At 42.2% G+C, this 14,519-nt stretch overlaps 1 protein-coding gene across 1 annotated transcript in view; it reads right to left on the reverse strand.

Moving 5' to 3' along the window:
• cacna1ia (calcium voltage-gated channel subunit alpha1 Ia) overlaps positions 1–14,519 on the reverse strand; it is a 145,707-nt gene that overhangs the window by 56,441 nt on the left and 74,747 nt on the right. The window contains exons 4-6 of the mRNA XM_029436969.1: positions 11,785–11,918; positions 5,758–5,855; positions 5–164 (exon numbers count right to left, since the gene is read on the reverse strand). Of these exons, the coding sequence (XP_029292829.1) occupies positions 5–164; positions 5,758–5,855; positions 11,785–11,918 (392 nt within the window). The remainder of the gene's footprint in view (positions 1–4; positions 165–5,757; positions 5,856–11,784; positions 11,919–14,519) is intronic.

Below are 14,519 nucleotides of genomic sequence, written 5' to 3' on the forward strand. Positions count from 1 at the left end.
TCACAGGGTGAAGTTCTCCTCCAGGTAACAGCGGTTCCTCAGTAGCCCCGCCCACAGCTGCACGCCGATGATGCCGAAGATGAAGAAGACGAAAAAGCAGAGCAGCAGCACGTTGCCGAGCATGGGTAGAGTGTCCAGCAGCAGGTTCACCAGGATACGCATACCTGTGTGTTTCAGCAGGTCAATCGATCAGTAATAGATTATCACAGGTTTACACCATTGATAAGAACATTTGCATATAGATTGCTTTGTTGTACAACTTCTCTTGGGTATGAAGGATCCCCCTGTAGCTCTATTCACATTAAACGGCATACTACTAAAGTACTACATTAAAAGCATAAATGATTATATAGTAAATTGTTTCGCCAAAAGGTACCGCTTTATTATTATAGCACACAAAGGTCATAGGGAGGTGGTCGGGGTGGATGGACCAAAAGCAGGATATTGATAAATGTGGGTTCACATCCTGAATCCAACATTTGGTAAAGTTTATTCTACTTAAACTATAGGTTTCGGGTTATGGGGAAAAAAATCCTGTTTTTGATTAAATATTGAAAAATAACCATAAAAGACATCAATCATGTTTTAGGAGCGGATTTCAAGAAAAATAAATGAAATGCCAGCTAATATTTTGAGCCTTTCCAGATACGATTATTGAAAATGTTTCCTCATTATGCAGATAAAAAGTGTTATCAGGGTGGCATTAGATTTCCTTTAAACATATTTGTTAGAATTTAGTAATTGAATGTAATTTGTGTGAGACACCCACAACAGCCGTTCAAATTCTTCTAATGACAGCAAACTGACTTGAAAGCACATACAGTGTAATACTGCAGTCCACCCCATGAAGAAAACAACGGTAATGAGGCAACAGGAGGTCTCATTCATGATTAGATGAACCCTAATTGCAAAAATTCAAGCGTGTCCCCTGTCAAAAGATGATGACCTCATCCCCTGTGGATAGGCCCGTCCTGCAGTGATGACATATTGAGATATATGACAGCTGATTGGTGTAAGAAGAGAGAGAGAGGTGAAACCCACTGACACCTGACAGAGGTGTGTGTGTTCTAGTGTTACTATTAGTGTGACTATATGTGTGTATGTCTCTAATTGTCTGATGTGTCTGGTGGTGTTTCAGTGCCATACTGGGATTCGTGAATAACAACTCGACAGTAGGTTAATGTGTCATAAACATAACAGTGCAATAAACTGCCAACTGACTGAATGACAGGTGAGAAGCTGAGAGAGAGAGTGAGAGAGGCAAACGGAGAGGAAGAGAGAGAGAGAGAGAGAGAGAGAGAGAGAGAGAGAGAGAGAGAGAGAGAGAGAGAGCGCTGATGATGATGTAAACACATGAAAACAATATTTACAAGACTGCAAATACCTAAAGTTCATGCAATACACACAAACACAAAACCCTGTAAACACAAACACTAGATGTAAAATAAAGTTCCCTCCATTCCCTTACTGCTCAATTCTATTTCTCCCTTTTGATTTGTACTTACTTCTAGTTTAGTGATTGTGTGCCCATTTAAAATGTGTGTGCTCACGTTTAGAAGTTAATTTATCAAGACAACATACAGTGTGTATCTAAATGTGTAGAATTAATCGATTTTGAATACATGTTTTTCATAAAATATTTTCAGTCAAAGTAAAGAGTGGTCTAAGCGCAACATGCACCTTTAGCCAGCTTTTGTATTAATGTGTTTTATTAAGGTGAAGTTCAATCCTGACATGCTCTCTGTAAAGAAACATGGTGAATGACACATTGATTTGACATTCATATGTCAATTTTGGATTGGAAAGTAATAAAGCAAAGAAACACATTTTTTTAGGCATTGTCCTCCTGTGGCTAATTTGTCTATGGTGCGTATATGTGTCTCTGGCACGTATGTCTCTCTGGCGTGTATGTGTGTCTGGTGCGTATGTGTCTCTGGTGCGTATGTTCTCTGGTACGTATGTCTCTCTGGTGCGTATGTGTCTCTGGTGCGTATGTCTCTCTGGTGCGTATGTCTCTGTAGTGTCTCTGGTGCGTATGTGTCTCTGGTGCGTATGTGTCTCTGGTGCGTATGTGTCTCTGGTGCGTATGTCTCTCTGGTGCGTATGTCTCTCTGGTGCGTATGTGTCTCTGGTGCGTATGTGTCTCTGGTGCGTATGTCTCTCTGGTGCGTATGTGTCTCTGGTGCGTATGTGTCTCTGGTGCGTATGTGTCTCTGGTGCGTATGTGTCTCTGGTGCGTATGTCTCTCTGGTGCGTATGTCTCTCTGGTGCGTATGTGTCTCTGGTGTGTATGTGTCTCTGGTGCGTATGTCTCTCTGGTGCGTATGTCTCTCTGGTGCGTATGTCTCTCTGGTGCGTATGTGTCTCTGGTTGCGTATGTGTCTCTGGTGCGTATGTCTCTCTGGTGCGTATGTGTCTCTGGTGCGTATGTGTCTCTGGTGCGTATGTCTCTCTGGTGCGTATGTGTCTCTGGTGCGTATGTGTCTCTGGTGCGTATGTCTCTCTGGTGCGTATGTGTCTCTGGTGCGTATGTCTCTCTGGTGCGTATGTGTCTCTGGTGCGTATGTGTCTCTGGTGCGTATGTGTCTCTGGTGCGTATGTGTCTCTGGTGCGTATGTCTCTCTGGTGCGTATGTCTCTCTGGTGCGTATGTGTCTCTGGTGCGTATGTGTCTCTGGTGCGTATTCGTCTCTGGTGCGTATGTCTCTCTGGTGCGTATGTGTCTCTGGTGCGTATGTGTCTCTGGTGCGTATTCGTCTCTGGTGCGTATGTGTCTCTGGTGCGTATGTGTCTCTGGTGCGTATTCGTCTCTGGTGCGTATGTCTCTCTGGTGCGTATGTCTCTCTGGTGCGTATTCGTCTCTGGTGCGTATGTGTCTCTGGTGTTTATGTCTCTCTGGTGCGTATGTGTCTCTGGTGCGTATGTGTCTCTGGTGCGTATGTGTCTCTGGTGCGTATGTCTCTCTGGTGCGTATGTCTCTCTGGTGTATATGTCTCTCTGGTGCGTATGTGTCTCTGGTGCGTATGTGTCTCTGGTGCGTATTCGTCTCTGGTGCGTATGTGTCTCTGGTGCGTATTCGTCTCTGGTGTTTATGTCTCTCTGGTGCGTATGTGTCTCTGGTGCGTATGTCTCTCTGGTGTATATGTCTCTCTGGTGCGTATGTGTCTCTGGTGCGTATGTGTCTCTGGTGCGTATTCGTCTCTGGTGCGTATGTCTCTCTGGTGGCGGCTGTAGGCAAGTCTAAATGTGTTTGTTCCCCAGGGTCCTTGTCATTAGGCCACTGTTCCATTAGGCCTAATTGGGTGAAGAGAGATAGGGAGAGTTGGAGGGAGGGGGAAAACAAGAATGAGACAAAGCCCGAGGGTGTGCCGAAAAATAAGGAGTGCCAAAATAAGAAAGAGAGCAGGAAGAGGAAAGGAAGAACACAAAGAAAGACAAAAAGGTACATGGAAACCAAACACAAATATTAAAAGAGAGGAAAGCATACAATGTAACCAGAGAGGAAAGAAACAGTATGGTATCACACAAATCAATGTTCTCAGCTTTTTATGCTTTGCCTCCGTTTTCCCTCATTCTCTCGCTCCATCACTACCTGCCTCGCTCTCTCGGCCCTCCTGGTGATTGTACCAGTTTGCCAGCTCCTGCTGTTCCCAGATAAAGATGGATTCCTCCCCTTGTGCCACAATGGAAACACATTTACAGCTATCTGCCTGTGCTACTAACAAAACCAAAACCTCCTAACACTAGTTTATATAGAGTTCGTCTTCCCCACTGCTATTCTGTCTGGCACTCCGTCCACCATTTTCACCAACAAATACGTCTAACACAACAGCACACACACACACACACACACACACACACACACACACACACACACACACACACACACACACACACACACACACACACACACACACACACACCGCAGGACTATTATCTATCATTTTGCTGAAGGGATACAAATTGAGGTGTGTGAGGGGTCAGGATGTGTTCATGCTCCCTGTATATCTGTGGGCAAAGTAACAATACAACAACACAAGGAACAAATAGCTTTATCCCCATGCTTCCTAACCCCTAATGGGGTCACTGATAGAGGAGGAAATCAGGCTACAACACACTCCCGCTTACTGAACACAACGTAAACAATAATGGTATATAATACACACGCAGACAACTACAGTATGAACAAATATGAACAACAGAAAGCATGAGTAGGCTTGTGCAAACACATATATATATATATATATATATATATATATATATATATACATATATATATATATACATATATATATATATATATATATACATATATATATATATATATATATATATATATATATATATGCATATGCGCAATCAACTACGCATATGCTAATAAACCCACGTATCTGGAGATTCATGATATGATGCATACTGATTTGCAGAAAAGCAGATTTACAATCTGTGCACTTGAAGCCCTGAAACACTGTGCCCCCTCTACTGCACACAATATCTTCTAATACCACCTGAAGCGTAATGCAGTTAACATCCATATTTTCTGAGTGCTGCTGTTGTGGCTGTCTAACATATTGGGCTGAATAATTTCCTTGTTAATGGCTCCATATAAAAGATAACTTGTCTTTTGGAATTTGTGAAAAATTTAAATCAATTCCGGCACTGAAGACAGGCTGCTTTTTCTGATAATTACACTAAATGCGAAGAATCTCCCGTGATTGGAGACTTACGTGGGGAGCAAAAATCAATACGAATTTGTTTTAGATGGAGGAAAGCTGAGAGTAAGCTGAGAAGGTAAAATAAATGGTTGATGCTTTTAGATGTTGGGTTGTGGAAAAAACATAAAGGAAGCTAAGCCTGTGGACAGGAGTGTTGTAACAGTCCACACCTGCAGTCTTCTCTTGTTTGACCAGAGAGCATCTCACAAGCAGACTCAAATATATCCACTGCTCAGCACTCTCCGTCTCATGTAAAACTTTCTCATCACAGTCACTAAAAAAGTTTCTCTTTCCTACAGTGTATGTCCCCAAGGACACTGAATTAGGCTTTCATGCAATTAGCTCCATCTGCTGTGGACTTATGTCATGATCATTTGCAAGAGACGGTCTCTCTCAGTGACTTTAAGATATGGAGGGAAAGTTTCAGGTTGCTTTGTTTAGCCAAGAGGTCCTTATCAGATCAGATCTGAAGTATGCATCAGAAAATTGATTTAAAAAAAAGAAAAATAGATTTATACTTATCTAAAACTTCATTACCCACAATTAGCATTAGTTGCTAATGCTTTGCTCACTGCTAAAGTATCGGAACTAAGTGAAGAGACCAGCCTGAACCTATCTTGCGGAGGATAATTGGTGCTTAAAATGATTAAGAGCTGCCTATTAGTGCAGCAAGACAGAGAAATCAATAGGAGTTAAAAAGTTTGACTAAGAACTGAGTTTTAGATGTGAGGAACAGGGTTATGGTCACGGACTGTGCAGTGGAGCGGCATTAATGGATGGTTTGTAAATCTGATAAAGCTGTGACTCAGGGCCCGAGCGGGCCGTGTGATTAAGCATAAAATGAATGTTTAATGATCCCCGTGGGGAACAGGTGGCATGCGGGTGCACAAAAAATGTAATACATATACATGAATTTCCATGCAGATGCGTTTTTGCTTTATATGGACTGACAGACACACAGGAAGAGAATCTACAAGCATAAACACACAGAAAATATATCGCCTAGTGCAAATTCACACGCAAAAACTTCAAAATGCTCTCACTCGGCACTCTGTTGATGGCTTTGAGGGGCCGAAGGACCCGCACTGTCCGAATGGCCGACAGGTTGATGTTCTGCAGGTCCAGTGAGTACTCTACCATCCTGGAGAGAGAGAGAGAGAGAGAGAGAGAGAGAGAGAGAGAGAGAGAGAGAGAGAGAGAGAGAGAGAGAGAGAGAGAGGGAGAGAGAGAGGAGAGAGAGAGAGAGCTAGAGGGAAAGAGAGAGAGAGAGAGATAGCTCGTCGATAGAGATCGATCTGTCTATACTCGATAGCTCGATCTCTCTTCTTCTCGCTCTCTCTTCTCTCTCTATCTCTCTCTCTCTCTCTCTCTCGCTTCTCTCTCTCCCTCCTCTACCCCAGAGAAAGAGAACATCATTTAACCTTTCTGTATTTGCCCGGGTGAGCCACTGGTTCACAATATGACAAAAACTGATTACCAGCTGGACCAGAGAGACCTCTTCTCATGATTTAACATCAATGGTCATTCTTTGATCTAGTCTCACCTGTCCCCTCCCGGAGCTGTTTGAGCTTCAACAGTATGGGAAATGTGTGTACCGCAAAGAGCGTTGCAACACTCAAGAGAAAGTGGTGGGGGGATAAAGTGACAAAGCATCAAAAGGGGGAAATAACATGAAAGGGAGGTGAGGAAGAGAAAGAGAGCGGGAAAAGAGGGATTCGTTCTATTCTAAGTGTTGCCTGCAGGATGTTGTGGCTCAGTCAAAGCCTGGCATCTGTTAGCAAGTCATTTCCACAGCATGGCTAAGCTGTTTGTGCCCTCAAACCCAAACCACTTTCACAGGAGAATGGCCACGGTTTTGCCATGTGTGTGTGTGTCTGTGTGTGTGTGTGTGTGTGTGTGTGTGTGTGTGTTTAAATGTAGCACACTTTTATTACATGACTGTTATCATCAACATAGCGATAGTTCAAGTGAGTGAATTTGTTCTACAGTATGTGTTTTAAATGTGAGCTAACATGACACCGTGTGCATTTCGTGCAAATGTACATTGTGTAATAGTTTTCAAGCGTGTCTGTCGGCAGAGTGGATGAGCCCAGGGCTACAGCAGAGTTTGGACAGCGTGATACCAACAGCAACACCCAATGCACGTCCGCTGACAAAACAAGTCAAGCTCATTGTCTCTCACTTAGAGTTATGAACCATGCGTTTACAATAATGTGATACTTTATTAATCCCACAGGGAAGTTCTTTCCATTTGCCCTTCACCACAGCGCAGAGTCACCAGCAGAGTAACACCCCAGCTCACACTTGAGTAGGATTACTAGTTGTAACAAGGGGTTAGAGCTGCAGTACAGCTGACAGACAGCTTTTCTAACGACTCACAATTTATTCATATATAAGTGAAATATCTCACATACATTTGCAGAGGCATGTGAGGGAGCTGAATCACTTTTATTAAAACGATACCTCCTCTTGGACCTGTGGCAACAGTCTAATGCTTTTGTTCTAGTGTAAAATTAACGAGCCCCCACACTTGAAAGAATGTATTTTACAAACGACGTTGTAGAAGCAGTCGAAGACCAATTTTCCCACAACAGGCGAACAGCAATGGAGCAGGTGGAGCAGCTGCACCTCTACTATCACACTTGGGGGAGCAAACTTGTGTTTTTGGATCCCTACTTTTGGATCATACAACTTTGCCATTTTTAAACATTTGAGTCAGTTCTCATATGAACTCTGGACAATTTTCAGAGAATCAGGTCGGGACATCCGGCACTGTGAGTCAGGGGTCTGCGGTGATATAGCCAACTGACCCGACCCGTCTAGAAACACGGACCCCGTCTCGTTTATCATGCTTTGTGGGTTTGACTCTATTGCCTTGTCATCACCATTCATATCTATGCAACCAATGTGTTTATGATTAAGCACAAAGGTCTCCATGGATCTATAATCCCAAAATGCACCAAATTGATGCATTTAACTTTAAAATGTACATTTGTTTCCAGGGGAGGACGCCCCCAGAGCAGCCACCACAGTATCACAAAGTTCTGTAGGAAACACTGTAATATAATGCTATATAATCTAAGCTTTAGAGTGAGAGCTTTGCGCCTTGAGATTGCTTTTAGCTTGGAAAGGCGCTTTACAAATAAAATGTATTATTATTATTATTATTATTAGAGCTGCGCTGTATCGGTCATGATTGAAGGCTGTGTATGGCAGTAAATTGCACTGTTAATTAAATGAAATTGTCCTGCCATACCTCTCCTGGCCTGTCACTAATCTTACTCCCCCACTTTTAACTAACTAGGCGCCCCTGCTGGTGTAGTCAAAAGTACAGACATTCCACACAGTAGCTTGATGAAAAAGTCACAGCAGAGAGAAGAGCGTCGCAGTTGTTTTGGGGCAAGGCCTTTCCGGCTGGGCATACAGTAGAGGTCTTATTAAAACAGTGTATAGTATCTGTAGGAGCTCTAATGACTTGATGTGGGCTGCTGAGAGACAGAAGGCTAAAATGTCAATAGGGAGTTTTGAAACAATTGAAACATACATGTCCTCTCTTTGATGAGCTCAAGGGTTAAAAAAAAGACTTTTTCAAATGTCACTTGCTTAAATTACGGGGTGAGCAATAAACTATTTGATAAATTGCACCCAAAAAAACCATAAACAATTGCATGGGTGAGCACAATTATTGTTTTGTTAGTGATCCAATTGCATCTGGAAGACAGAAGTCAGAGCAACAAACAAAGTGAAAGAGACAACAGAAGATCACATATGTGCCTGCACGTGTGTGTGTGTGTGTGTCTTTGTGTGTGTGCACGTACACTTTGTGTATGCATGAGCGTGTATGTGTGTGCTCTCTATAGAAGTGTCTCTTCCTGTACACATCAATCAGGCCGCTGTGTTTGGGAGGGTAATTAGTGGACTGCCGGAAGCGTCCTTTTTATGATTGTTCTCTATTTTTCACAATCATTTTTTTGCCTGTGACACCTTCATCTCATTCATGCTTTCATGTAAGTAGTGTTTGTGTGTGTGTGTGTGTGTGTGTGTGTGTGTGTGTGTGTGTGTGTGCGTGCGCATGGTTATATCGATATAAAATGCAGAGCTTCAGGGGAAACCCCGGTAGACCTTATGAGAAGACATTTAATATAAGAGAAAAAGAAAGTAAAAAAATGATGTTGAATTTTAAAATGTGATTTAACTATCAAATGAACAACATGCCCTCATCAAAGTTGAAGCTCTGTGTCAAAAATGTATTTTTGCTGCATCATTCACATAAAAAACAACATTCTTGCTTTTGACAACTTAAAGAAATATCTGTGAGGACGTACGAGGAAAGTAATGAACATCGAGAACTACAGCTGCAGTGCCGACATGTTTGTTCCTGTTTAATATTGCATTACAGCCGAGCTACTAAGAGCTAGAAGGGCAGATCCACAAAATGTAATCAGGTTGTCGTTTCTTTGGATATATCTCAAAAGGTGTGTGTCCACCAGGTTAAATCAAGATACAGCTCCTTAATATGCTTCAAACATCAGTCAGTCCTGCTCAGTTTGAGGAAGTATTTGATTGATTCTTTGACTTGCTAAATATTTTTCAACCTATCTGAAGCATACATTAGAATAAATATGGAAGGATCAAGAATCTCGGTGGACACGCGCACAGGGACATGCTGAGATATTTACATTATACCAGACAGGCTAGGAAAATAAGTCTCAGTGCGGTGTAATAGGGTTAAAAAACATGCAGTATATAAAATAAAACCGACTGTGTGTGGCAGGGTTATGGAGCAAAAGCACACCCCCCCCTTTAGAGCATGTCTGGATGAAAGCCTGGTCTGTAGGGGGTCTGTAGGGGACATGAAAAGGGAATATGTTCATCCAAGCATGTGTAAAAGCAAAGAAAGAGAGGCAGGGAGGACGAGAGAGCGAGGTGGTGCCCGTGGGTAACAGACATGGAGCTCATAGCAGACTGTCGGCTGTGATTTGGCCTGGCAAGTTTGGCAATGCCCTCTGCAATTAGCCTAGACGCTAATCTAATGGGTGCTGCCAAGAGGGAAACGAAGACGGAGGCGTTCGCACAAATGCATGTACACAAACACAGACGTGCACATACACAGATTAAACAAACTCAAAAGGCATAGGATGACAGACTGTAATCTCTGTGCCGCACACGCACACACGCACGCACACGCACGCACACACACACACACACACGCACACACACACACACACACGCACACACAATGAGCCTCCACTGGGGATAAAGTGATTCAGCTCAAATGAAGATGAATGTGCCTCCACCTGCCCTGGTGAGTCTGTTGCTTTACCTTTCTTTGTGTGCTATTATACCAGCCATTCTCCCTATCCATCTCTCATTCACACACACACACACACACACACACACACACACACACACACACACACACACACACACACACACACACACACACACACACACACACACACACACACACACACACACACACACACACACACACACACACACACACACACACACACACACACACACACACACGGACTTGCTTTACCGGCCATGTCTGAGCCTCTCATTTCACTTGGTTCAGAGCAGGTGTTTGAGCAGGTGTGTTTGCTTTTGTTTTGTGCACATGCATCCATCTAGAGCGTGTGTATGTGTGTCCTGCGGTAAACACACAGCCAGTGTGGAAAGGACACTTTGTAAGAGCAAGCCAAACTTATGCAATAACGTACAAAATATATGACGATGGATTGGTATGTTCCTGTGGGCAGGTGTTATGGATCTTTCTCTCTCCCAAACTCAATTTTGAATTCCCAGTTTCCGTCTTTCATTCCTTCATTTCTTTCCTCCTTCCCATCTGCCTTGTAAACCATTTTAACTTGTGCCAGCTACTCCCCGGATTCAAGTTTTAAGCAATATTCTAGTGTTAATTAATGTGGAAGGATTCTAAAAATGACAGCATGTTCTCATGTTTACCCGAGTGAATACGCTATATTGTATCACACTGCAGCGTGCCAAGTCTTCGGTTATAATGTGCTGTCTGTGGCAGGGTACCAGAGGTTGTTGCCTTATGGTTTCATTCTCAGAGGACACCTCACACATAAACTGTCTACTGTCACAATGTTGCATGTACAATGAGTCTTCTGTCTCTAAGGCTTTCTTTGACAAGAATATGTTGCATGAGATTGCTTTTATACGGTTGAAATGTTGTTGTACCTTGGCATGAATGCCACATAGGTTTATAATTAGGTTTTAAAACGGGTTACAATTTAGCAAAACATAGAGTTGCATAGTGCAAAAATATAATTTAGGTAAGATTCATTACATTACAGTTAGCTGACGCTTTTGTCCAAAGTCACTTACAAGAAGTGCAAACAACCACGAGGATACAAACTCAATCTTGCACATTAGCTTAGAAAAAATCATTTTAAGTGCAGAACAATGGCGTCAAATAAGCCAAACCGATGTATGTGCTAAGTGCAAGATTCAGAATGTTTCCATTCAGCCTTTATTCAAATCTCAAGGAATCATTGAGGGCATGGGCTCATTTTCAAATGAATCAATCATTCAAATGATTAACATGGTTTCTTCTTCTTTGTACTATTATTATATGATAAATACTGGATCTGTGCTGTGTGCGGAAGAAGAAAGAGTGTTGACGATTGTTCACAACTTTAGTTTGCTTCCCTTCTGGTCCGTTTAGTGTTCACACTGACGTAGTACAAAGGAACCAGAAGTTGTAAAATGAAGTGACAGGCTACTCATTCATTAGACAGTTTTGGTGACCTGTCATCCTGCATCATCAGCGCTTCACGGACTCGCGGAAAAGAAAATGTGAAAATGTCTGGGGTGACTAAAAATCTTGCTGCACTTAACAGCCCTTGACGGCTTTATTAATCTTCTCTCTCATTTTAATAAAGAGCTTAGATAACCTAGAAGAAGTAGTCAAGACTGGACTGGAGTAATAGTGACAGTCTACTAGAATCAGAGCAGGGAAATAAGTCCTTGCAGCCCTCCAGAGTGAAACATGTAAGCGTGACATACAATCTTTACCAGAAGAAGATGTAGCTGCTTACCCAGTCATGACGATGAAGAAGTCCAGCCTGTTCCAGGTGTCACCCAGGTAACAGCGACTGCCAAAGATGCCAAGAGCCACCATCTTTACCACCATCTCCAATGCAAAGAAGATGTAGATGAATGCATCGAAGGCCTACGAGAAGACAAAAGGACATACATTTGAAACATTTAGCTTGACACTCATTAGCAGGCTCAAGCCAAAGCCAAAGCTCCCTCTTCGTTTCTTATTAAAAGAGCACTTGACATTTCTGGTGATGACACATGATCTGGATATTCTTTTTAAAAGCACTCCTTGGTTGTTAACAGTAAACCTGCTGGAAAAGAAGAAAATATTTGCTTTGATAAAATCACACAAAACGAAAAGTGCACTCAAGAGAGCGCAGACCTCTGCCAAGGCTGTTTCTATAAGTGAAAAATAACACTTGTATCCGCCCCGTGATTCGTTTCTGCTCCAAAGATCGTACGGGGTTCTCACGTGGCCTACGCCCCACCCTTCCACCAAGTTTCATGAAAAGTGACAAAACCAAACTTAAAACATAACCTCCTTCTGCAAAAGTAGTGAGAGACTGAGAAACCTGAGTGACCTGAAGCACACATTGCACACTTCTCAAGCATCAAGCAATATTTTGGTTCCAACTACTAATTATTCAAATACCTCAACAATCCATAACCTTCTCTTTTCCACCTTTCAAAGGCAATTAAAAAAATATATTTCTAAGTGTGGCAAGTTCACTCAACAGCAGACTCAAAGCTGATCAAATGAGTCATTTTCACCACACATATTGATCTAATAGCACACTTACAGAATATGTCATGTTCAAGACTGATGAGCTCTTAATGTGTTGTTTTGTGTGTGTGTGTCACTATGAAAGCACTGGTGTGTATTGCTTGAGCCAAGTTTACTGTTAACGTTGTGATTTGAACGGCTCAAAAAGATCTTAACGTGTGTAAGTGTGGACTGAGAACATGCGTCTGTACTAATGTAATACCAAACAAAGCATATTGTGCCCGATGCAAACCAACCCACGCTGCAATACTTGAATCACAAGGGGAAGTAAGAAGTGAGGAGGAAAAGGAAAGTGAGGTAGATCCAGGTCAAACCTCAGAGACAACAAAGATGAAGAGAGAAGAGACAGTGAGAGATAAATAAAGAGAGAAGACAGATGAGCTCATATCTCTGCCATGTCCTGCTCGCGTTATTATGTTCAGATCACTAGCTAAACCTCCTATTGTATTTTCGGAACAAAACTCTTCCCCAGTGCTTTGCCCTAGGCTGTGTGACTGTGTTTGCTGCCTTGTTACATATTCTTACTACATATAACTCAAGCTTCTACCTCTTAATACAGAGACTTCCAAGGCAGGGGAATTCAAAAAAAGCAATGAAGCGTCATGCTTGTTCATAAGTCATTGGTCATAATTTGGATTTTTAGATGAGTACAAGCTTTTTTTGTTTGTTCCAAACACACACACACACACACACACACAGACAGACACACACACACACACACACACACACACACACACACACACACACAGACACACAGACACACACACACACACACACACACAGACACAGACACACACACACACACATCCCCAAACTGTGCACAAATGTGACCAAATATTAAATAAAAAATGTGACCCAAAGTGCAAGAATGTTCACACATTTAAACTGCTCTTCAAGTATCAGTCAAATAATAGTTATATTGCCCAATATCACAAATTACAAATGTGCCTCCAGGAGCTTTAGAATCTGTGCAGCATAGGGCCTTACAGCGGACAAGGAAAAACCCAACTAACATGGAAAGAATGGGACCTCTGCAAGAGAACTGAGCAGGAAGGTGCACACAGGAGAGTCAGATAACACACGCCAATACACAAGGTGCAATGAAAAAACAATTTTCCACTAGTACTTTAAAGTTATTACTTTTTCCGGGTTTCAGGCCAAAGTTAAATGACAAACTAGAGACTCGACAATAACCCACAGCAGACTTGAAAGCATTGCTATGTGGTACATTTGGACAACCAGGAGTAATACGCTTCGATAGAAGAAGAGATCAATCTTTTCTTCTTTTTTTTTCTCAGCATTGATGACAAATTGCAAGATGGTGTTTGTAGCCATGGACCACATCGAATGAGATAAATGATCTGTGACATTTAGCGGATTTATTCACGTTGGCAGTAGCAGGGGACGTTGTTTTGTCCGAGTCAAAATCTGCAAGAATCAAGAGATGGGCGACTAAAAAACGGCTATATATTCCCTTTTTCTACAAGTTTGGCCATTGTCTATACTGCTTGTACCATTTATTATTTATAGAGGTTAACATATCTAATCTAAAGGCCGAGAAGGAAATGAGTTGGTGCAAATTTGTGCACTTGTGTGTAGGCGAATATATGTATGTTTGTGCACAAGCCCTTAAATGTTTAAATCTGTCCTTTTTTGTACTTGTGCAAGCATTGCTTTGTGTGTATATATATATATATATATATATATATATATATTGGCATGCCTTGTAATGCATTTGAAGCCGACATGTGCGTTCCTTCCTTGCTCATTGACACACACACACACAAACAAACAAACACAAACACAGCATACAGAGCTGGCAATAAGAAAGACGAGAAGATCAGTCTCACATGCTGTTTAAATGATGTTTTGATAAATAATGCAGCCTGCACGCTTCACATGTAATCCGACGTTGGCTGCACCAGTCGGGTCCCTGTCGAGCGAAAG

This window comes from Cottoperca gobio, chromosome 8 (assembly GCF_900634415.1).
Source record: "Cottoperca gobio chromosome 8, fCotGob3.1, whole genome shotgun sequence".
NCBI lineage: Eukaryota > Metazoa > Chordata > Actinopteri > Perciformes > Bovichtidae > Cottoperca > Cottoperca gobio.